The sequence below is a fragment of the Aspergillus pseudonomiae genome (genome assembly GCF_009193645.1).
Source record: "Aspergillus pseudonomiae strain CBS 119388 unplaced genomic scaffold BDV37scaffold_69, whole genome shotgun sequence".
NCBI classification, from domain to species: Eukaryota; Fungi; Ascomycota; class Eurotiomycetes; order Eurotiales; family Aspergillaceae; genus Aspergillus; species Aspergillus pseudonomiae.
In genome coordinates, this window is record NW_022476061.1 from 120,844 (window position 1) to 143,618 (window position 22,775).

The 22,775-nt window shown below is 51.1% G+C and overlaps 8 protein-coding genes across 8 annotated transcripts; 6 read left to right on the plus strand and 2 right to left on the minus strand.

Annotated features, from left to right (window-relative positions):
* Nucleotides 1-442: 442 nt before the first annotated feature.
* BDV37DRAFT_273952 (ubiquitin 3 binding protein But2 C-terminal domain-containing protein) lies at nucleotides 443-4,629 on the plus strand (the record flags this gene model as incomplete). Its single annotated transcript, XM_032085143.1, has 4 exons — nucleotides 443-671; nucleotides 730-1,786; nucleotides 3,294-3,784; nucleotides 3,905-4,629. The coding sequence occupies 4 exons, from the start codon at nucleotides 443-445 to the stop codon at nucleotides 4,627-4,629; spliced, it is 2,502 nt and encodes an 833-aa protein (XP_031938386.1).
* Nucleotides 4,630-5,591: 962 nt separating this feature from the next.
* BDV37DRAFT_296405 (uncharacterized protein) lies at nucleotides 5,592-6,400 on the plus strand (the record flags this gene model as incomplete). Its single annotated transcript, XM_032090105.1, has 2 exons — nucleotides 5,592-5,666; nucleotides 5,737-6,400. The coding sequence occupies 2 exons, from the start codon at nucleotides 5,592-5,594 to the stop codon at nucleotides 6,265-6,267; spliced, it is 606 nt and encodes a 201-aa protein (XP_031938387.1). The 3' UTR covers nucleotides 6,268-6,400.
* A 972-nt stretch (nucleotides 6,401-7,372) lies between these two features.
* On the plus strand, nucleotides 7,373-10,190 carry hxB (putative molybdenum cofactor sulfurase protein (HxB)). The gene is made up of 2 exons (XM_032079623.1): nucleotides 7,373-7,715; nucleotides 7,784-10,190. The coding sequence occupies exons 1-2, from the start codon at nucleotides 7,616-7,618 to the stop codon at nucleotides 10,150-10,152; spliced, it is 2,469 nt and encodes an 822-aa protein (XP_031938388.1). The 5' UTR covers nucleotides 7,373-7,615; the 3' UTR covers nucleotides 10,153-10,190.
* Nucleotides 10,191-10,226: 36 nt separating this feature from the next.
* On the minus strand, nucleotides 10,227-11,178 carry BDV37DRAFT_256110 (mitochondrial 54S ribosomal protein mL59). Its single transcript, XM_032082805.1, has 2 exons — nucleotides 10,541-11,178; nucleotides 10,227-10,482 (listed from the first exon to the last, which is right to left on the minus strand). The coding sequence occupies exons 1-2, from the start codon at nucleotides 11,096-11,098 to the stop codon at nucleotides 10,441-10,443; spliced, it is 600 nt and encodes a 199-aa protein (XP_031938389.1). The 5' UTR covers nucleotides 11,099-11,178; the 3' UTR covers nucleotides 10,227-10,440.
* A 72-nt stretch (nucleotides 11,179-11,250) lies between these two features.
* BDV37DRAFT_256111 (putative mRNA splicing protein (Prp39)) lies at nucleotides 11,251-14,228 on the plus strand. Its single transcript, XM_032082806.1, has 4 exons — nucleotides 11,251-11,540; nucleotides 11,608-11,823; nucleotides 11,881-11,984; nucleotides 12,456-14,228. The coding sequence occupies exons 1-4, from the start codon at nucleotides 11,472-11,474 to the stop codon at nucleotides 13,834-13,836; spliced, it is 1,770 nt and encodes a 589-aa protein (XP_031938390.1). The 5' UTR covers nucleotides 11,251-11,471; the 3' UTR covers nucleotides 13,837-14,228.
* Nucleotides 14,229-14,838: 610 nt separating this feature from the next.
* Nucleotides 14,839-17,797, plus strand: BDV37DRAFT_256115 (putative GTPase activating protein for Arf). Its single transcript, XM_032082807.1, has 4 exons — nucleotides 14,839-15,318; nucleotides 15,393-15,409; nucleotides 15,478-15,588; nucleotides 15,657-17,797. Exons 1-4 carry the CDS (start codon nucleotides 15,204-15,206, stop codon nucleotides 17,415-17,417), a joined length of 2,004 nt encoding a protein of 667 aa, XP_031938391.1. The 5' UTR covers nucleotides 14,839-15,203; the 3' UTR covers nucleotides 17,418-17,797.
* A 161-nt stretch (nucleotides 17,798-17,958) lies between these two features.
* Nucleotides 17,959-20,488, minus strand: gpi10 (putative glycosylphosphatidylinositol-alpha 1,2 mannosyltransferase; the record flags this gene model as incomplete). Its single annotated transcript, XM_032085144.1, has 7 exons — nucleotides 17,959-18,063; nucleotides 18,186-19,305; nucleotides 19,355-19,501; nucleotides 19,559-19,773; nucleotides 19,827-19,921; nucleotides 20,131-20,357; nucleotides 20,394-20,488. The coding sequence occupies 7 exons, from the start codon at nucleotides 20,486-20,488 to the stop codon at nucleotides 17,959-17,961; spliced, it is 2,004 nt and encodes a 667-aa protein (XP_031938392.1).
* A 421-nt stretch (nucleotides 20,489-20,909) lies between these two features.
* On the plus strand, nucleotides 20,910-22,756 carry car2 (ornithine-oxo-acid transaminase). The gene is made up of 3 exons (XM_032079624.1): nucleotides 20,910-21,603; nucleotides 21,671-22,372; nucleotides 22,433-22,756. The coding sequence occupies exons 1-3, from the start codon at nucleotides 21,094-21,096 to the stop codon at nucleotides 22,616-22,618; spliced, it is 1,398 nt and encodes a 465-aa protein (XP_031938393.1). The 5' UTR covers nucleotides 20,910-21,093; the 3' UTR covers nucleotides 22,619-22,756.
* The last annotated feature ends 19 nt before the right edge of the window (nucleotides 22,757-22,775 follow it).

The following is a 22,775-nucleotide window of genomic DNA, read 5'->3' on the forward strand; positions in this document are numbered from 1 at the left end:
TTGTTTCCTCTATGGGAATGCTTCTCCACGGCGATTTTTCTCTGTATGACGTCGTCATCATTTCCTTGCAATTCCGAAGCTTCCAGGCCTGACCGGCTTCGCCGGACAGTTGTCAGCTTGTTTATCCAGTCAATTGCGCCTCCATCCCACCTGTCCATGGTTCAGTACTTCTGCATTATGCATTGTGACTGGCCATATCTGTTTCTATTTATTCGATCTACATGTGGAGCTGGTAGCCTTAAATTCGACTCACTTACTTCGTCCAGTATACCGGACCTTTTATGACGTTTCTTGACGTGTCCACCTTTCTTTATAAATATGGCTTACCCTGCTCTTGTTTATACTTCTCAACTCAATCTCAATAATCTCACGACGGTCTTTACTACTAAGACTTGACTGCTCCATTCGTTTTCACAAAGTGGCTTCATTCGCTTATCTTACTATGAAGAACTTCGCTACCGTTGCGGCATTCGCTGCTGGTGCGAATGCCCTTATTGGCAGGAGTAACAGTTGTTGCTTTCACCTGACTGCATCCGGAGGCGCTTCTGGGACTGTCGGACAGCTTGACGACGGACAGAACCGCATCCATGGTGGACTGGGGGAAGCAGAGTTCTGTATCGACTCCAATGGTGCTCTCACTGATGGAAACGGTCGTGGATGCATTATTACTGGTACGGAAAGACTTCGCAAGCCTTGATAATACTCTTGATCAACTAACAAGTCCTGTAGGTCCAACTACACAGTTCCAGTGCGATGAAGGGGCTACTCCCGTGACTGGTTGGTCTATCGACTCTCAGGGCCAAGTCTCGTACAATGGTGATGCGGATTTTGTTGCATGCGCGACTGGCCAGAATGGCGGGTTGAATATCTATACCACAGAGAGCTCTGATGTGACTGGATGCCAGGATATCAAGTTGTCTGCCGATTCTTGCTCTAGCTCTGCTTCTAGCTCTAGCTCAGTCGCCGTCCCTGGCTCCAGCACTCCTATCCCTGGCCCATCATCTAGTGCTTCTGTACCTGTTGTGCCTGGTCCATCCTCTAGCGCCCCTGTTCCTGGATCCAGTGGATCTGTTGTCACCATTCACACGACTGTGACCTCGACTTACTGCCCCGAGTCATCGACTGTGCCTGGTATTCCCGGCACCCCGGGCACTCCAGGTGTTCCTGGAACGTCTGGTACTCCTGGTACTCCCGGTGTCCCTGGCACATCCAGTGTTCCGGTCATTCCCGGCACATCTGGCACCCCTGGTGTCCCTGGAACTTCGAGTGGCCAGCCCTCCCAGACTGTGACTAGTGCTCAGCCGTCTGGTACTTCCACTGCGGGTGGGAGTTGCCCCACGGATCTCTCTGGCGAATATGAATATCCTCACTTGATCATCCCTATCGACTCTACCTCACCCGATACGGCTGCTGGCACGTCTTTCAATGGCACCATCTCGTCCACCGTGTCGACCATTTTCAATTTTGATATCCCCTCCTCTGACGCTGGAAAGACGTGCAGCCTTGTCTTCCTCTTCCCCAAGAAGGAGGATCTTGAGACCTCGTCTTACTCCTTCAGCGGCGACGGCAAGGTTGACTTCTCTTCCCTCCAATCCGCTGCTACCCAGTCTACCACCTACAACAACGCCCCGGCAGTGAAGGAAGACTATGGGGACTTCACTATCTCTCCCGGTAACTCCTACCTCATCTCCACCTTTGAGTGCCCGGCTGGCCAGGCCGTCGGCTACGAAATAAAGAACTCTGGCAGCACCGAACTGAATTTCTTTGAGGACTACAACCCATCCCCGTAAGTTTGCCTGCATTATTGGTCCAACAGAGGTAATGGCTAACAAATACATTCTAGTCTCGGTCTGTACATCACTGTCTGCTAGAGTAAGCGGACTAGAGTTAACAGTCTGACATAATGCGAACATGATTCACGGACTCATTGTGTTTAATCATTCGAAAATATTCTTTTTATATTTCAGCAAGGTTGTTTCCTTTCAGTGGTCAGGCTGGACAGATATTCTAATGCGGTTTTCGAATGGGCAAAAATTTCCTTAACTTTGTGGTTGTTCTTGAAGTGTATATTGCAATGCTCAAGGGCTTATTTACTCGAATATAATCCACCTCTTATATTCTATTTTGCAGGAAAATAAACTGGTGGTACCAAGAGCGACCGTGTCGTGAGTAAGAATCTTCTCGGTGAAGTCAATCGTGAGGTCAACAAAGTTGAGGCATAATGCTAAGACTTTAATAAGCATTGCTTTCCTTTTTGAGTTCCCAGAGGGGGAAAACCCAATTTGCTGACAACCGGTGAAACCTCCCAAGTGGGTAATTATGGAGATCAACAGACGAGCCATTATTCTTTACGCAAGCTTTCGCGACCAGGCAACATGGCAAGGTACTAAGTGAATCAATACACGAACCAATACATGACCTGCGAATATAGCTGCCTATGGAGGGGGAATATAGAGTGTATCCACACCATTTCTCTTCATTTAAAAAAAAATAGCATGGTAACTAGTTGGCATGAATATTCCACTGTGTTCTGCTCAGGGTCCTGGGTGTGGATCTGCAGTGGTTTCCATTTTGTGGTTTAGTATAGTTTGGGGCCGCGAGTCTGGGCGCTTCTCGACCTCTAATTTAACTCGCGTGCCCACAAGTGAAAGAGGTCCAAGCCATCCAAGCCACTTCACTTGCCCGTTGCCTTAGGCGGCACCCAATTGAGGTAAATCCGCGACCAACTTAACATGACCCTTTTGTCTTCTTCCTTGTATCCAGATTTTCGTTTCTTTGAACTTCTTCTTTTCTTTTCTTTTGTGCTTACATGAACTCTCACCTCATTTTGGGGGCTACATTCCTTCATTGATTATCCGGCTGTCACCGCGCAGGATCACGGTTACCTGGAATTATCCTCCTGGTGTGCAGCGCTAAAGCTGCCTAGCATCTCAGGTGTGTTCACCGCAGCTATAACGAGTCACTGTCTCTGGCTGTACAGAGTAGCTGACAAAACTCTGATTCTCAGGGCTCCTCTCTGGAAATTCATGATTATCTTTGATCCCAACGAATCTCCACCACAATGGGCCACCTTCCCTCCAAACTGCCGTTCTCAAAGCGGCGGCTAAGGCCGCGCATTATTATCTCGTGGGTCTCGGTCTAATTATGCTTCATGAATATCCTGCGCGTGTTGCTAACCATGATTCGGCATTTGCAGATACATCCTTGACTATGTAATCCTCATGTTCGTGCACCCCAGACCGGCTGTTAGACACCTCCGAGGTCATGCTAACGAGATAATGTCACGATTGCAGCGCATGTATTGCCGGGTTTTACATCATCGACTCTCTCGAGCCTTATCATCAGCCTTTCTCCTTGAACAATATATCCCTTATGTACCCTTACGCTGTCCATGAGCGCGTGTCCATCCCACTCGCCCTTTGTATCTCCGGTGTGGGTCCTTTGATTATAATTGCGGTCTATACGCTCTTGATCGATGGGTTGTTCTCTCATCACAAGCCTGTTGACCCAACTTCTGGAAAAAGGAAGCTGACAGGCCCATACCGGTTTAAGGACCGACTATGGGAATTCAATTGCGGATTTCTTGGCCTTCTACTGTCCCAAGGTCTTGCGTTTCTCATAACCCAAGTTCTCAAAAATGCTTGCGGCAAACCCAGACCAGATATCATCGATCGATGCCAACCCCGAGCAGGAAGTGAGGATCCATTCCGTGGCTTGTCAAATTACACAATCTGTACGGGTGATCCGGCGATCATCAAGGATGGCTTTCGTTCTTGGCCTTCAGGTATGATCTTATCTTTTGGAATATGACCTTATTTTCTGGATGCTAATTCGTTTTGTAGGACACAGCAGCTGTGAGCAACCCTCTATATTTGGAGGTGATCTTTTACTGACATCGTTTTAGCTTCCTTTGCCGGACTGTTTTATCTGACACTGTGGCTTTGCGGGAAGCTGCATTTCATGGACAACCGCGGTGAGGTATGGAAGGCGATAATAATCATTATTCCTTCTATTGGTGCCACTCTTATCGCAGTGAGTCGGATTATGGACGCGAGGCACCATCCCTTTGATGTGATTACTGGCTCGCTTCTGGGCATTGTCTGTGCCTATATCGCATACCGCCAGTACTTCCCCTCGATCACAGAGCCTTGGAAAAAGGGGCGAGCTTATCCGATTCGGTCTTGGGGTAGAGACCCTGTCGCCCCAAGCGATACTGCCCCTCTTGTGGCCACTAACGAAAGCACTGTCGCTCTACGGAATCCCGAGGAGGAGAGGCTTGATGCATCCGGCGTACCTGACACTAGAGACCCCACTCAATTACGCGCCTCAAGGTATATGCCTCCAGCTAGCAACCCATATGCCACGAATATGTATACGCGTGATGATGACGGACATTGGTCGTCTTCAAGTGAAGATGTTGCAGATGGATATGAAATGCAACATGGCTACGCTCAGACACAAAATCCGACAAACGGCGGACATCTTCCTCGCTACGAGACGGATACGTCGTATCACTCCCAGATGCAACCCCAAGTTACAGGTGTCAGTGCGCCTTATCCACCACCAGTAACGACTGTTCGCTCTGGCGGCGAACGGGAATTGACGGACGTACCACCGCGAGCATTTTGAGATGAACCTTGGAAAAAACATTCTGGCTTGCAGCCAGTGCCACGAACATCATGACTTTCGTTTGGATAATGTGAGGGGAATTTAAGAGTATTTACGAAATTTTCACAACTCTTTGGGGTTAGGTTATGACCATAGTTGGATACTTCTCGGAGCTTGGCTGGTATAAATACCCAGGAAAAGATATTCTGATTTCTAGACATCGCAACTGATTTGTATTGTCATCTTCTGTGATACCGCATGAACATGTATGAATAATAGCGTTTGGCACGATACATTCTTTTCCCCGGTCACCTGTCTACTTGATAGTTTTAAGATGCGATAAAAATAAGCGATAGATAAGCTAGGTCATCAACCATGGCTCTAGAACCTCGTGGCCGCCCCACGTCCCAAACAAACAATGCCGTCCGTGAGCGAGTGCTTGCTCGCAGATGCACCACGAGGACTATGGGCAGTGTTGTTATTTCCTATTGACCAGAATTTGTACGAGGTCGCACTAATCGTTTTAAAGTCATGTTTTCTAGGGTACTACTCCACCGTTTTACCGTTTGTTGGGCGCAATGTTCCCGTTTCCCAGCCACCCCGCAGTCGCATTTTACCAGCCACCTTCATTCGACTATGACCCCAACTTGCATTACTTTTCTTCTTATTTTCCTTCCATTAAGCCCCCTTACTCTGAACCCTGCATAACTGTCTCTGCATAGAATCTGGCTCTGTCTTGCCTCGTGCGATTGAGTTGGCGAGTTGAAAACCATACGGTCCATCTCCCGGTCAACGCCAGGTCCCCATTTCAATCTCGCGACGGCCCATTATACGAGAACCTATTCATCACATCTGGATGACGCTATAGCTACTCAGCTACGACCATTCAAGATTCTTCTTACATCAACATCGAGTATCGCTATTCAAATCTCGTTCTTGTTATAAGCTAGCACCGACGATCGTCGTGTGGAAAGGCTACCAAGATGATCGGCAGTTTTTTCTTCATTTGCAATCGCCTCGTGGAGATTATTTTCCTGATACCAATCATTGGAATGCTGGTAAGGCTGACATACCAGGCGCACCCGCCTCTTTTCACTAGCATGGGCCTAGATTCTAACATCCAAACAGGCTTACTTTATCGACGGATATCTCAAGGCCAATGTGATCACCCCGACCTACATCCTCGTACTTTTCATCGTCAGCACTATCGCAGTCTTCTGGTGCTTTGACACATTAATCCGTCATGCGACCACTAAGCGCTCAGCCGCCTTTGTCGCTTTTGTCGACCTCCTCTTCTTCGGCGCTTTCATTGCAGGGGTCTACCAACTGCGCTTCATCGCAAATGCCAACTGCTCCCATTGGGATGGGGGCTCTGTGTGGGTCTCCCTTGGCCCCTTTGGAGCCTATGGTTACCGCACAGGCAACCCGCTGGCCCTTCAGGTCAACAAACATTGTGCGATGTTGAAGACCTGCTTTGCGCTGGGCATCATGGAAGTTGTGTTCTTCTTCTGGACCGCCTTTTGGGCGCTTTTCATGCACACCCGGTCTGATGTGGTTGTTAAGGAGACAACGACAATTCGGAGGAGAAGTCACAGCAGTCGGCGTGGACATGGACACCGTCGGAGCTCCAGCCATCGCCGGCCGCAATATGTGGTCTAATCTTATTTCCTCCATTTCACCTATCTTTCCTCATTACTTTCCTCAGGCAGTTTATGATTTACGGATACGACTTGGATGACATAGATAATGGGAAGCGGAAAGCACTAAAGGAAAAAAAAAAATCGGAGAAAACAGAAAAGTGAAAAAGGAAAAAGGAAAAAAAAAAAGGGAAAACGGAAAATGAAACAACGCCCCCATCGGGAGAGAGACAAAGGCTGGTAATGAAACTACGAGATGTGACAGTGATGTGATGATTATGATACTATTTGGAAGACAACACGCTTTCTGTTTATTGAATTTTGGACTCCATAGCGGCGTTCGCCCGTGCCGGGTGCTCTTCTTTGACCCTGTGATGCTCTGTATACGCTGCTTTGGGGCCAGACGTCCCACAGGCTCAACCAGATTCAGCCTGATTTTGCACAGCCTTTTCTTTCCTTGTGATATTATGACTCAAGATTTTTATCTAATTGACCTTTCAAACATAATTCAGAGCATGCTTTCACCTAAGCACTAGGCCGTCAGCCAGACGACTAGGTACCCGAGTATATATCGATTGGTCCGGAATGGGATTTTCAGGTAGCACATGTGGATTACCGGGAAGATCCCTACATTAGCTCGTGAGCATGTAGAGTATAGTTCATTTAGGGACGAACTGCTCAGGCAGCCTCAAGCAGGGTGACTGGATTGTGATAGAAGTATATAGTTCCCGTTAGCGTGGCGGGTATTCCTCCAATCTACGTTCCCAGAGACGGTGGTCTCCGATCGCCCCGCGACCGATAAGGGCCCCATGAACAGTGGGGCAGCTGAAGTCCCGTCACATCTCTTCTCATCATCAATGTGACTGCTGGTTGAAATCCTCATCCTACTCTGAATCCAGCGTGATGCAGGTTCTAGGGTTACATGCCCCTCTATCCGACACCCCGAATTGTCAGCTCCGAATTGTCAGCTCCTTATTGCTGCGACGAGAGACCAAAATTGGGACCGAGGGGTTCTACCTCGGTGACCTCCGATGGCGACTTCCATGCACGTATCAGCACCTCCGCCTCCTGCCTATCCACCGCTAATCCACGACATATCACGATCTCTAGACCAAGTTACACTCATAGCACCTGGATCACATTGCATCATCAGCATCTACGGCTATCACGCCTGATGTTGTCTCCAAGAGTTCGAATGACGATTGGCCAGGCCCAACGTTCTATCCCTCCCAAGGTCACCTGTCGCCACTGATCCTTACGCCCTACCGGCACATTTCTTCCTCAACTCGGGTATTTATAAAGACCGCTTGCTGCTGGCAAGAGACACTGGCACTGCTCAAATATCTTTGACATTATCACTGCGTGAAAACATGCAAGCCAAAAGCAAAACCGAGAACCGTGCCGAATACTGTACCGGGTACTCGGAGGACGTGGACGTCATCCGAGAGCGGGAGTATCCCTTCCTCAAAGGTGGGCCTCTGCGACAGAACTCTAGAAGTCGGAGGCATATCTAGGACTGTGCTAACATTGGTATCAAGATACGACTTACTTAGACCATGCCGGCACAACGTTGTATCCCAAGTCGTTGATCGACTCCTTCGCACGCGACCTGACTTCGAACCTTTTCGGCAATCCTCATTCTCGATCTGCATCATCCCAGCTGTCTACACAGCGCATAGATGATATCCGCCTCAGGGCACTTCGCTTTTTTAATGCGGACCCGGATGAGTTTGACCTCGTATTCGTAGCGAATGCTACAGCTGCCATTAAGCTAGTGGCGGATGTGTTCCGGGACTCATCGCCACAGGGGTTTTGGTATGGATACTTTATAGATGCGCATACGAGCCTGGTAGGAGCGCGGGAGATTGCGGAAAAGGGGCATAGATGCTTCCTGACCGGTGGTGAGGTTGAGCAATGGATATCGGAGTTGGTCACCGATCAAAAGAACTTCCCCAGGCTATTTGCATACCCTGGGCAGTCCAATTTGAACGGTCGTCGCTGTCCTATGCAGTGGTGTAAGAAGATACGGGATGGGAGTTCAAACGCGGCAAATGTTTATACCCTGCTTGATGCTGCATCGCTCGTTTCCACTTCACCCTTGGACCTGAGTGATGCATCTGCTGCGCCTGATTTTACAGCACTCAGTTTCTATAAAATTTTCGGATTTCCCGATCTTGGCGCCCTGATCGTGCGCAAAAGTGCGGCAGGCATTATTGCGAAACGCAAGTTCTTCGGCGGCGGGACAGTTGATATGGTTCTGGCCCAAGGAACACCATGGCATGCAAAGAAATCCACGATCCACGAGCGCTTAGAGGATGGTACTTTGCCGTTCCATAATATTATTGCGCTTGATTCTGCGTTGTCTGCACATGAACGTCTTTTTGGATCGATGGGCAACGTCTCGTCCCACACACGCTACCTGGCAAAGCGGCTACACAACCGGTTGGCCGCGATGACCCATTTCAATGGGAAGAAAGTTTGTCATTTGTATATGTCCCCAGAATCAGACTTTGACAATCTCACGCAAGGGCCGATCATTGCGTTCAACATACGGAATAGCTCTGGTGCGTGGATTGGAAAGTCTGAAGTTGAGAGGCTCGCGAATGTCAAGAAGATACATATCCGGTCAGGATCTCACTGCAACCCGGGAGGAACGGCAACTAGCCTTGGCTGGACTGGGCCTGAATTGCTCCGTAACTTCTCCGCTGGACTGCGCTGTGGTGATGATCACGACGTCATGGATGGGAGGCCGACTGGCATCTTAAGAGTCAGTCTCGGTGCGGTCTCCAACCTCAGAGATATTGACACATTCACGAGGTTCATTGACGAGTTTTACATTGAAAAGGCGCCGGAATGTATATCTCTGGTCCCACCGATGGAAGTTAGCTTGCAAGAGCCCAGCTTCTACGTGGAGAGCCTATCAGTGTATCCGATCAAGAGCTGTGGAGCGTTCAAGGTTCCCGATGATCAACGCTGGGAGATCAAAAGGGAAGGTCTCGCATGGGATCGAGAATGGTGTCTTATCCATCAAGGTACTGGCGCCGCTCTCAGTATGAAGAAATATCCCCTCATGGCGCTGATACGGCCGGCCATTGACCTGGAGCGTGGTGTCCTTCGTATTACCTGCGGGTCGGACCCAAAAGAGCTGGAGGTCTCTCTCCGCCGCGAAATCACTAATCTAGTTACCACCTCTCTGTGTCAGAGCGCGAAATCCTCTAACGTCTGTGGTGACCGAGTGGTCGTCCAGGCATATTCCTCACCTGCCGTAGCCTCTTTCTTCTCTAACTTCCTTGGTGTACCGTGTACACTTGCAAGGTTCCCGCCACAAATCTCCACTAGGATTTCAAATCCCACTCGTTCGTCTAGAAGAAGCCAGAGAGCCCTCATGCCTGGCTCTTTCCCAGAAGACCCATCACCGACGCCTGAACAACCACCTATACTCCTATCCAACGAGAGCCCAATCCTCCTCATTTCTCGCTCGTCAGTCAATCGCCTGAACGAAAACATCAAGTACAGCCCTAGACCCAGCCACAGCACTCCAGCAAGGGCCGTAGAAGCCGATGTTTTCCGCGCCAACATTGTGGTCGCCGAGAATCTTCACCGGCTAGCTAACGCCGAGCGTCCATATATAGAAGACACCTGGGAGTCATTCTCTATTGGACCGGAACAGTTGGACTTTGATGTGCTCGGATCATGTCAACGGTGCCAGATGGTCTGCGTTGACCCTTATACTGGCACCCGTCGAGAGGAGCCTTATTCGACACTGGTGAAGACTAGGAAGATCAACAGTAAGATCGTGTTTGGAAGGCACGCTTCTCTATCTAAAATGGAGCTTTTGCAGGATGCTGGTAATCCTAAATCTTGCACTGTTATGGTAGGGGATGTTGTGACGCCGCAGATTTCTTAAATTAGTCGTACGTAAAGAATTAATACATCACTCTTAAAGTCTTTGCTCTCCCGATAGAGAATCGTCCATCAAGAAAAACATAGTAGCTAGCATCATTTATCGAAAGATGGACAGTGCGTCTACGTCCAATGTGTAAGTTTAATGAATATCTATTTGTACATATATGAGAACAAGAACTCCCGTCCAAACCCCGACAATGATCAATGGAGCCGTGCGATCTGAGGACCGGCAAAAGATATAACATTACATAAAATCTCACAGTAGCGAAAATGGTATCCAAGAATGCATTTACCTCTTGGGCCATTGTTTCCAGCCACGACCGTGACCTCTCTGCGAGCCAAAACGTCAGCGTCTGAGGAAACCTGTCCCGTCCAAATTGAAAACTCACCTGCTTCCACAAACGAATCATCTCCGGCATCTCCATCATAGCTTTGCGTCTCTCCTCCAAGCGAGACTCCATCGTCCGCTCCCACTTGTGACCCTTGACCTTCTGTCCAATACCGGTACCCTTGATCTGTAATCCGCGCTCTTCCCTTCTCGTCTCCTTAAACTCGGTGGATTTGCGGCCTGGAGGTAGTAGAGCCTCAACGTTGTACTTTTTGGCCAGGTTCACCAGATCGGCCTGTGTCCGAAGTCCATATCGGGGGCCAATCCATTTGCCCGTGCGGAAGTTCTTGCGAGGCAAGAATGGGTTGGGATGATCTGGGTCGGAGTAAAGAAGAGATCGGGACGGAGAGGACTCGGTGGGGTCTGGCCGCTTGTGGCCTTTCGCGTCTCTGTTGGGTGTGTAGGGCGATGGCAGAGACTCTGCATTGACTTCTCCTGTGGGCTCTGGGCGTGGTGCCACGGCCGCGGAATAGATTTGCGGAGGATAGCGGGCAAAGAAGTTGCGTAGTCGTTGAGGAAGCTTGCTCACCAAGCTGCCAGCTGCTTGGGTGGTCGACATAGTGGAAGGTTTTGTCGCACCTGCTCGTTTCCGGGGCGAGACAAAATTCCGATCGGGTCAGAGGGTGAGAATGGGTTCTCGTTGATTTGATCACGGGGAGTGCTTCCAGATGCTCGTCCAAGTTGGAGAAATTGAAATGCGCGCTAAGCCGGTTTTGGGTGAGGCTCGGCAAAAGTAAAAAAGGGCGCGGGTGTGGCTGGAGAGTTTTGATCTCTTCCCTTGCGGAACCTAACGTCCATTCTCCTGTCGCTGCCTGTCTTGTTTGCGTTGTCCTTTTCTATTTGCACCGTGATCGCTATCTCCCATCGCTGAGTGCGATTCTATACCCTGCGCATCATTAAGCGCTGTAATTAGTCCACGACCGACTGCCATCATGGCGGATTACAACTATGGAGGCTCCGAGGAGGAAAATGCGGAGTTGAGGAAGCTTGAGGTCGAGTTGGTATGATACGTCTATTCCCTGTTCTGGACCTATGCGGCGCATGACTTACATTCTGTTACAAATATAGGTCGATGACCCGGATAACTTCGAGACCTGGGAACGACTAGTTCGCGCTGGTGAGGCGCTTGAAGGAGGAATTAACCGCAACTCCAACCCTCAAGCTATCACCACCGTTCGGAATGTCTACGACCGATTCCTCGCAAAGTTTCCACTATTATTCGGATACTGGAAGAAATATGCCGACCTGGAATTCTCTATTACCGGAACGGAGGCAGCAGATATGGTATGGATTATCTATCGCTCTCGTCTCCTTGGGGGGTGTTCATCGCTGATTCTGTAGGTTTACGAACGAGGTGTTGCCAGCATCTCTCCATCCGTCGACCTTTGGACCAACTACTGCTCCTTCAAGGCAGAGACTTCCCATGATGCCGACGTCATTCGAGAGTAAGTATATTAGAGCTGGTTTCCTTCCTCCCCCCCTGTAACCGTTACCAAGGCAGCACGAACATTATTGTGGTATCGAAACCGCATAATGCAAAAAGCGTTGACAACAGTTCCCTTCAATGATGGGTGAGATGTTTGCCTGACCCGGATTCAACTGGAGTTACTTCTCACCCATGACATTCTCAGGCTGTTTCCTTGCCCTTGAACATTGTTGCTTTCAGACCAAGCATCACTCCTTGCACGGATATCAAGCCCAGTGACTCTGTCCGGTGGATCCTATTCTGCGCACGATGCAGACGGGGGAAACGTTTTTCACAATTTGCTCACCTTAGTCGTTCAATTGTTTGGGCTCGCACTGAAGATTAAATGCTCATGTTTGCCATCCTTGCCAACTCCCTTTGCCTCTCGCCCTCCCGTCCCCATACCCGTGGCTGGCGAACCCAACTTGCTAACATGTCTTTAATTTTGTAGGCTATTTGAACGTGGAGCTAGCAGTGTTGGTCTAGATTTCCTTGCACACCCATTCTGGGATAAGTATATCGAGTTTGAGGAGCGAGTGGAAGCCTTTGACAAGATTTTTGCCATTCTTGGCCGTGTCATCCACATCCCAATGCATCAATATGCTCGTTACTTCGAGCGCTATAGGCAGCTCGCACAGACTCGTCCGGTCGTAGAGCTAGCTCCTCCAGAGACACTGTCTCAATTCCGTGCGGAGCTTGATGCTGCTTCCGGACAGGTTGCTCCGGGCGCAAAGGCCGAGGCCGAGGTCGAGAGGGACATCAGACTGCGTGTTGATAGTTACCATCTCGAAATCTTCTCTAAGACACAGACGGAAACCACTAAGCGTTGGACATATGAGTCCGAGATCAAGCGTCCATACTTCCATGTGACTGAACTGGATGAGAGTCAGCTGTCCAACTGGAGAAAGTACCTGGACTTTGAGGAGACCGAGGGTTCATACCCACGTACCCAGTTCCTGTATGAGCGCTGTCTGGTCACGTGTGCCCACTACGACGAGTTCTGGCAACGCTATGCCCGGTGGATGGCCGCACAGCCCGGCAAGGAGGAGGAAGTGCGGAACATTTACCAGCGCGCAAGCTATCTGTATGTGCCGATTGCTAACCCAGCTACTCGCCTTCAATATGCCTACTTCGAGGAGATGTCAGGACGGGTAGATGTAGCCAAGGAAATCCACGGCGCCATCCTCATTCATCTCCCCAATCACGTCGAAACAATTGTATCTCTGGCCAATATGTCTCGCCGTCACGGTGGCCTCGAAGCCGCAATTGAGGTGTACAAGAGTCAGCTCGACTCGCCGCAATGTGACTTGGCCACCAAGGCGGCTCTGGTTGCGGAATGGGCCCGACTCCTATGGAAGATCAAGGGCTCTGCCGAGGAGGCCCGGCAGGTGTATCAACAGAACCAACAGTTCTACCTTGACAGCCGGCCATTCTGGACGAGCTATCTTACATTCGAGTTGGAGCAGCCCACAAGCTCGGAGGTGGAGAATGTCCAGTACGAGCGCATTAAGCAGGTCATGGATGACATCCGGTCTAAGAGTACTCTTACTCCAGATGCTGTGAAAGAACTTGTCCAAATCTATATGGTCTACTTGCTTGAGCGAGGGACCAAGGACGCGGCGAAGGAGTACATGACTCTGGATCGCGAAGTCCATGGCCCAGCATCCGTTGCCCATGCAAAGACCGGCGCCGCGGCTCAAGCTCAAGCTCAAGCGCCTCCAAGCGCCAACCAAGCTACCCCCGCCCCTGAGCCCCCCGCGGCTCCCACACCGCAGCCCAACCCCTACGCTTACTACCAACAAGCCCCCGTCAATGGCACTGCAGCTGCCTAGTCGGTCCGCGTTTGTATCACCCTCCCCAGCCTGAGCATGAGGTGAATGACTCTGTGCAGAACCTCCAGGTGACTCACCTTGTGTAGAACAGTACTTGACTTCTGATTTGCTTAGCGATTTGGCTTTTCGAGGGGGCGGAAGCTATCTCGTCGGCTCTTTGCCCGTTTCTCGACTACTTGTTTTCTCTCTTTTTCTCAATGATATCATGTGACTCGATTGGGTGGAATTTTACGAGCTTGGACACTCCCCTTGTATTCTAATGCGTAGGTAGTTTATTCTCAATACATTCCCAAGGACTTGAAGTAGCCATGTCTTCGTCCAAACACTAAAAGTCGCCTGTTGTGTTTGATGAGTACTTCGGTCCTGAGATGTTGAGGACGAAGCAAGTCTTTCAGATGGCCAGGAAGAAGGAAGAAAATAGGGCTGATGGTATGAAAATGAAGTTTGTACTTGAAGAATACTATCCCACTTGAAGAGAAAACTCCCATCGCCAGCAATGTGTGTCTGATCCACTTCTAAGTTCTCCCTCGCTGGACCGTCCGAGTATATGCAATTCTGGTTCCCTCTCGTTGCTCTACTCCTGCTCAATTGCTGTTTGATATGAGTGGAGAACCGTTCTATATACGGGACCCTGTTGTTTCAGGCTATGAATAGACATGGACATATCGATGGTTCTTGAATGGGTGTGTGTATCATTCGTAGAGGTGGAATACTAGATGGGTGGCCAATCTTAAAAATAGCGTGTAAGGAAGGTCCATGTGGAATATTAGGGTCGGAATTGAGTCTTCTAAATCTGTGATGATTGTGCAATCTAAAAGGATTCAAAAACGGGCATTTGGTCCGGTCACTAAGCAGGGGAACCCACTTTGGGCCTGGAAAAGTCGCGCTATCTGAAGGATGGAATCTGGATACAGACCAATATAGTAATTCCATGCCTTAGGAACCACTAATGGTCAATTCTTTCCCCACATCCACTGCACATCTCATCCATCCTTCTTCTCCTTTTACTCTTCGACGCACACACATATCCTCTTCTTCTTCCCTAGTGTTTACGGCTACCCCTAGTACATATATATTGTTTGAATCCGCGGGAATTAGCCAGTCTAGAGAAGAAAGAAAAAAAAAAAAAAAGAATACAATACTATCCGGTCGAACGAAATATGATTTGCCTCTTCGCCTAAAACATTTCCGACCGCTTGTACTCGGGAAGCTCGGCCCGTTTGCCGTGTTTGAATCCCCTAACGCTACACTACCGCTTTCTCTCCTCGTCTATCATTCTTGCCCCTGACGGGCTTAGACAAGTATCACTGTCTTTGTGCGGGGAAATTTCAAGTAACTTCTCGCCCTCGCCGAGACCTTCCGTGATCATGGTGGCCGGTATCAGCAAACGTCAGCAGTTCCGCAATGAGCGGGCACTGCAAGACCTAATTCGGTCGGTTCCTGGCAATGACCGATGCGCCGATTGCCAAGCAATGAATCCAGGTGAGTCCGGCGGGATGTCTTGGTTTCTGCGCTTCTGGAACATTGCAATATTAACGTATGGTGTTTCTTGATAGGATGGGCCAGTTGGAATGTATGTATACCGTCACCGGCTATTGCTTGCAATTTTCTGTACGCAGGAGTCTGATATAATGACTATAGATGGGTATTTTCCTGTGCATGCGGTGCGCCGCGCTGCACCGCAAAATGGGCACTCATATCTCAAAGGTCAAATCCTTGAGTATGGATAGCTGGACGACGGAACAAGTCGATGTGAGTGGTCGCGTGAGCCTTTGGTGTGCAGTGCTCTGGAGCTGACGCTAAGGGAAACTCCTTATCAGAACATGAAATCGCACGGGAACAACCTTATGAACAAGATTTTTAACCCTCGGAACGTGAAGCCCCCTGTTCCTGCTGATGTCGACGAGTCCGATGCATGCATGGAACGGTTTATTCGTCAGAAGTACCAGTACCGGACCTTAGAAGAAGGCAAACCGAAACCTCCTAGTCGTCAAGATACTCGCGATGATCGTTCTCCAGAAGGCTCTCCTCCTCCGCTTCCCCCAAAGCCTGCCCGGCCCCATGGGTTCGGTTTGCGATCGGCCTCGTCTACGACCAGCCTCCATCGACTGTCCAACCGGCAAGCCATGCCTCCCCGCTCTGAAACCTATGAATCACCCAGAGCAGTCTCACAGGGCATGGGGGCTTCTGTTGGCAGTAGCAATGCATCCCACGAGACTCAGATGGCCACCTTGCGGAGTATGGGCTTTACCAATGAGTATCGAAACTCTGCCGTTTTGAAGGGCTTGGACGGTAATCTCGACAAATCAATCGAGACTCTGGTCAGACTGGGGGAGGGTCCCCCATCATTGCAGGGCAGAACGCCTGTTCATACAACCACGGCCAATGATACTGCTAGACAGCAAGCCTCCAGCAATCCCTTTGATCAGTTGGATTCCAAGCCCGCTCAGCCTGCTGGGCAGTCATACAACCCTTTCGATGTTCCTACTCCGCAACCAGCTGCACAGACGCTCGAGGCGTCGTTCCAACACCTTCAGGTCTCGCAACCGTTATTCCCACACTCAACCGGGGGATATCCCAACCAACAGCCATCTTTCCCTCAGCCTCTTTACCAACAGCCGATGACCCCCCCTGTGATGCCAACAATCTCCCAGGGTGCCGTCGTGCAGTCACCGCAGCCTGTTGATGGTGGTCACAACCCGTTCTTCCAATCCGGCAGCTTCACTGCAGCACCCAACCAAACCCCCGGTGTCGCTCAGCCGCAGACAAATCCTTTTTTCACCCAACCCCCTTCGCAACTCAACTCGATGCAACCCCCAAGTCAGGCTCCGGCCGGATATCCTCATCCACCTCGACATGCCAACACCATGCCAGCTATATCATCCACCTCCCCGTTCGGTACCGCGTCGCCGTTCCAGCAGCAGCAACAACAGCAACAAATCCAACCTCCCCAACTCCAAGTCCAACCGCCCCAATTCCAGGCTCAACCACCCCAGCATATGCAAGCATCCCACAATCCATTCCAACCCATGACAGCGCCCCCAACCCCGCAAAGTGCGGGGTACCAGGTGCAATCACAGCTTGGCCTACAGGCGCCCGCGCAGCAGCTAGCCCCGCAGCTGACCGGCCGCATGGACAAGAACAGCATTCTGTCGTTGTACGGCCTTTCTCCACCAGCATCGGCAACGTCAGAGCATTCTCAACCCACAGGAGCGACTCCCGGCCCGGGAACAGCACCGGCACCGGCCCCTGGCTATGCCACTACTACGCAACCACAGCAACCCACGGACCTCCATTCCGCAGGCACCCGGAACCCCTTCCTCACCACTCAAGCAGCAGCTGCCGGACTTCCCCAACAGCAACAGCAACAAGCATACCTCCAACAACCCCAACCCCAACTCCAACCCCAATACAGCACCTTCGCCATGCCCATGAAATCCAACACCATGCCGCCCGCGGCACCAAGCGCCTTCCCAAGACCGCAGGGCCACATGAGCCAGCAAAGCGTCGATATCAACGCCTTCCAAAACGGCCGACACAGCCCCGATGCATTCGCCAGTTTGAGTGCGCGGTATGGTTGATTTGATTAGTACATACATACCTTCATATCTACATATATCTACCCATACATATTTTATATCCATGCATATCGCCACCACGTACAGTTATGTATAGATATGTATGCACATGGAAAAAGCTTTCGGTACATATTCCAGTCTGTGTCTTGTATCTACAGACCGCTTGAACTTGGATCCATATATTTATTTGTTTCTTTGGCGTGCTTTAATTGTATTAGTACATTTATTTGTGCATCTCTGGCGTTGAGGGAGATCGGATGGGAAGTTGAGAGTTAACTATCATTGGGCTTTCCAGTCTTATGAAGGCTTGGTATATAGATAGATAGATATATAGGATCGTTCTAGTCTCTATGGCAATCTACATATAAAGCTGAACTGGCTAATTCGTATAGACTCGGGGCCAATGAAATTGGATTGGATTATTGACTAAGATGGAGCGAGGTATCTATCTAAACTTTGATACAAAATAGAATATATTCAAAGAAGTGAATCAAAGAACCGTAGATTGGGAGAGGTATGCAAGTTTTAAGACCAGAGATCCCGATCAACGGCTCTGGTCTTTTTCTTGGAAGATTTCGGCCAGGTCCATGAGGGAAGGTTCCATGAGGACTTCTTCCACACCGGTAACTGGATTCCAAGCCAGGTCCGTCTACGCTGTTCCCAGGGCCAGGACCAGGATGAGGATGCCGATTGCCCCGACAGAGATGATGTCCATCGGGTCCAGGGGGAGGATTTCCGCTGACCGGGCGCGTTCTTCCGGAATGTTTCCACGATCCGATCGAATTGGCGGTCGCGACGCTCAAAGGTACGCTTCCGCGTCGCTGATCGCCAGGCGGCTTGTTCAGTTGGGTCGAGGCACCAGACGATGATGTCGCCTCGGCGACGAGAGTCGTCGTGCCAGGCGGTGTTCCAGGTGCGCCAACACTCGCCGTAGGAGCTGCTACGGAGAAGGCTGTGGAGGGTGGGTTCCAACGGGGCGAAAAAGATAAGATAGTCGGGCCATTCGTGTGGGGTGGCTTGCTGGTAGGCTTGCGGGTTGGTTTCTCGAGGTTTGGAGGAAGCCAGGTAGCTGGGCTTTCGAGGTAGATGGCGCAGTCCGCCAACCATGTTGTTGCGCAGGAATTGGCTGGGGTCATTGTAGAATTGATCGGCTTCGTCGACGTATACGGCCTTCTGAGCCTCATTCAAGTCCACAGGTGGTTCGCAGGAAAGCGCCCAGGCATGAATGTTCGGATCGACCAGGTGGGAGCGCCATGGGGTGCTGTGGCAGGGCATGAGGAACCCGGCTGTGATCCGCTGCGATGCACCAGGCGAGTATGGAGAGTTGTCAACAGTGGTGTGGGCTTGCTGCTGGTCGCGGAGGTACGAGAGGACGTTGATGGCCCCAGAGGCATGGTATACAGATGTGTAGATCGCAATAGTGACGTTGACCAGCAACAAGAAAACGAGAGACAGTCGTCTGGGCATGTATGCTTCGTTAGAATGAGAGACAGCCGGGAGAAAGAAGTCCACCAGCGGCGGGGCCGTCAAGACATGCAGCGAGGGCAGCAATGGGTAGATGAACCGCACTTCCTTGTGGGAAATGAGCGAGAGCACCAGCGGCATGAATAGACAAATCGCTGCTAGTTGCGTTTGCACCGACCCGTGCCGAGTGTTTGCTGTGGTTGACCGGGACTGGGTCAGTGTACGATAGAGGCCGACAAAGGTAAAGGGTAGTGCGGTCGTAAGCAGAAGAGGATAGCCTTGGGTTGCATAATAGTGCCAGTCATTTCTCCCATAGTAAACCGCCAGAGATTGGGATATGTTGAAGTACAGGAATCTGAGTGGCGGAAACGTCCAAAGTCCGTAGTAAAGGCGATCCAGAACGACTGATCCGGTGAGAACCGTGACGCTGGATAGTGGTGAGCTATTAGACTTGAAATGTACTCCGAATAACTTACCCACAAAGCAAAACCTCGCGACAGAGGATGGTCCGCTCGCGCCAAGCGCTCCGAAACCATGCGACGCTAGCTAAGCCCATCCATATCAGGATGTTTGTCGGTCGCAAGATACACGCAAATGCAGCAAGAGTAAGACACTTGCGCAGCCTAACAGGTATTTTCTCAGCAAGATTGCCCGTACCGTTTCGAATGAACCAATTGTACCTGACAATAGAAGCTTCATCGCTGGTGTCGATTGCCCCCGTATCCCTCGCAGTGGAGCGCGTGTTCCTCCTCGGTTGAGCTGGTGGTGTGGATTCGGACGACCATTCCCATGTCCATAGATTGAGCGCGACAATCGTAATTGTGGTCTCGAGGCAATTGGATAAAGTCCGTGTCGAACAGAACCATTGCCAGGGGCTGAGGACGGTCAAGGCAAGCTATGATCTCGATCAGTCTCCGGATACTCTAAATCGGGCGGGCTCGAGCATACAGCAGCCCAGGCTTCATGACTGCGACGTCCGTACACGTAACGGGCTAATTTCCACGTATACAGATCTCCAATGGCAGAGAGAACGGCTTGCGCCACTTTCGGGGCGACAATGAGGAGATCAGCACGGAATGCGGGGGAGAGACGAAGAACGCGCGCGCCAAGGTCGGCGATGGAATAAACGGTAGCAAATAGTAGAGGATGAATGGAGGATCGCAGATGGTGTCGCCATTCCTGCAGAAGGATACAATCCGCGCCAGTTAGTTTCATTCCGCCGAGACATGTGTCGATGCGCCAATAATTTGACTGACCCATGTTATCCAAGCCCCGTGGGTTTCGCCGAACGCAGTCTGCCACGCCGGTTCAAGCGATTGAAAGAATTCATCGGGTTGGAAGAAGGTGCGAAGGGACAAGGCGTTGAGCAGACGGAAGGCGACGAGAAAGAGGAAGACGTGAGAGGTGGACACGGTCGTTGTGCGTGCTCGCGATGGTGGTGATGATGATGTTGAGGTTGAGGTTGAGGGGGGTGGTGGCCTCAGGCGAGAAGGCGGAGATGTTGTTGATGCCCACGACGCATAAGACGAAGAAGACAAGGATGCGGAAGAAGACGATCGCGACGAAGAGCGTTCTAAAGGCGATCTCCGCCGTCGTGACGAAGTTGACATGGTTGCAGTGGTGGAACCCCTTACCAGGAACCAAATCCAGAGAGGATAAGGGCGACTAGTAAGGCGATAAGGACAAGCGACGTTTCTAACGGCTAACTTAGATCGGAAAGCTGGAGAGAGCGAGAGCGTCCGACCAGGTCTTAACCGGGAGCGGAAAGGCGGAGGAAGGGCGACGACTCGTAATAAACGAATTGTGAGTGGGAGAGGGCGGAAAAGAGTGGAGCCCGCAAGAGCCATGGGACGATTTGCATCATAGGCTATGGAGGTCGCGGCTAAACCTGCGCATAGGGGTATGAGACGCTGATACACCTGCACTTAGGGGAATCACGCCTGGCTGCACCTGCACTTAGAGGTATAGCCTTTCCACTATGCCTTTTTTTTTACTTGATATCTCGCCGAATTCTCTGGCTCGCTTGGCTCATGCCCACCACGGCGTCTGGTGAATGAATTCTTTGTTTCTCTATTTAAACTCGCTCTTCCTCGCTCTCGAGTCCTGTCCTGTCCTTCCCTCTTTCGCTCTCACAACCCCATCCCCTTCTGTATCCCACCATAACTACCATCTCCCACCGCTGTTTCTCCCCTGAATAGATTCCTTCCTGCCTAACATGGCGGTCAACGGCTCAAACGGCACATCCAAGACCAATGGTCACAGTGTAAGCAACGGCGCCAGTGCCTACCACGCCGCCTCCACCCAAGAGGCGATTCAGGCCGAGAATGATTATGCCGCTCACAACTATCATCCTCTCCCCGTCGTCTTCGCTCGGGCTCAGGGCACCTCGGTCTGGGACCCCGAGGGTCGTCACTATCTGGACTTCCTGTCCGCATACTCTGCGGTCAACCAAGGCCACTGCCACCCTAAACTGGTGGCCGCTCTCGTGGAACAGGCGTCCCGGGTCACTCTGAGCTCTCGTGCCTTCTATAACGATGTCTTCCCACGCTTCGCCCAGTTTGTCACTGAATTCTTCGGTTTCGATATGGTTCTGCCCATGAACACGGGTGCGGAGGCTGTCGAAACCGGTATCAAGATCGCCCGGAAGTGGGGATACAAGGTGAAGGGTATTCCGGAGAACCAGGCGATCGTCCTGAGTGCCGAGAACAACTTCCACGGTCGTACGGTAAGTGCTACATCGACGAACTGTCGTGAGATAACTCAGTCAGCTGACCGGTCCGTTTCCCGTTTAGTTTGCTGCCATCTCCCTGTCATCTGACCCCGAATCGCGTGAGAACTATGGTCCTTACCTGCCTGGCATTGGGTGCAACATTCCCGGCACCGATAAGCCCATCACATACAACGACAAGGCTGCTCTGCGGGAGGCCTTTGAGAAAGCGGGCCCCAACCTGGCGGCCTTCCTGGTCGAGCCCATCCAGGGTGAGGCCGGCATCGTCGTTCCGGATGAGGACTACCTGCAGGAGGCGAGAGCCCTGTGCGATAAGTACAATGTTCTCCTGATCTGCGATGAGATCCAGACTGGTATTGCCCGCACGGGTAAGCTTCTCTGCCACGAATGGAGCGGCATCAAGCCCGATTTGGTGTTGCTGGGCAAGGCCATCTCCGGCGGAATGTACCCCGTCTCGTGTGTTTTGGGCCGGAAGGATGTTATGCTCACCATCGAACCTGGTACTCACGGATCGACTTACGGTGGTAACCCCTTGGGCTGTGCGGTGGCCATCCGGGCCCTGGAAGTCGTCAAGGAGGAGCAAATGGTTGAGCGGGCCGAGAAGCTCGGTCACGTCTTCCGCGATGGTCTGAAGGCCATCAACAGCCCTATGATCCAGACCGTCCGTGGTAAGGGTCTGCTCAATGCCATTGTTATTGACGAGTCGAAGACCAATGGACACTCTGCGTGGGATCTCTGTATGTTGATGAAGGAAAAGGGTTTGTTGGTAAGTACTTCGAATGTTCCAACTGTTGATGTGGATGGTGCTAATCTCGCCCCCCCCCAGGCCAAGCCAACCCACGAGAATATTATTCGTCTCGCTCCGCCCCTCGTGATCACCGATGATGAGATCAAGAAGTCCCTCGAGATCATCGCGGAGGCTATTTCGGAGCTCCCCACCCTGAAGGGTGCCTCCGAGGATCAGGTGATCCCTCCTCCGGAGAAGAAGGTCAAGATCGGCGTTGAGAACTAAAGAGGGTCGAAGAAAAAGGGAGAAGATGGGGAGCCCACGGAAGAAGAAGGGCCACTGACTACCTCACATAGTCACCCAGACCCCTACCTCGTCCCCATGCTGCGCGTGGGCACCAGCCGACGCAAGACGATCGATCGTCCGTTGAGCATGGGGAGAA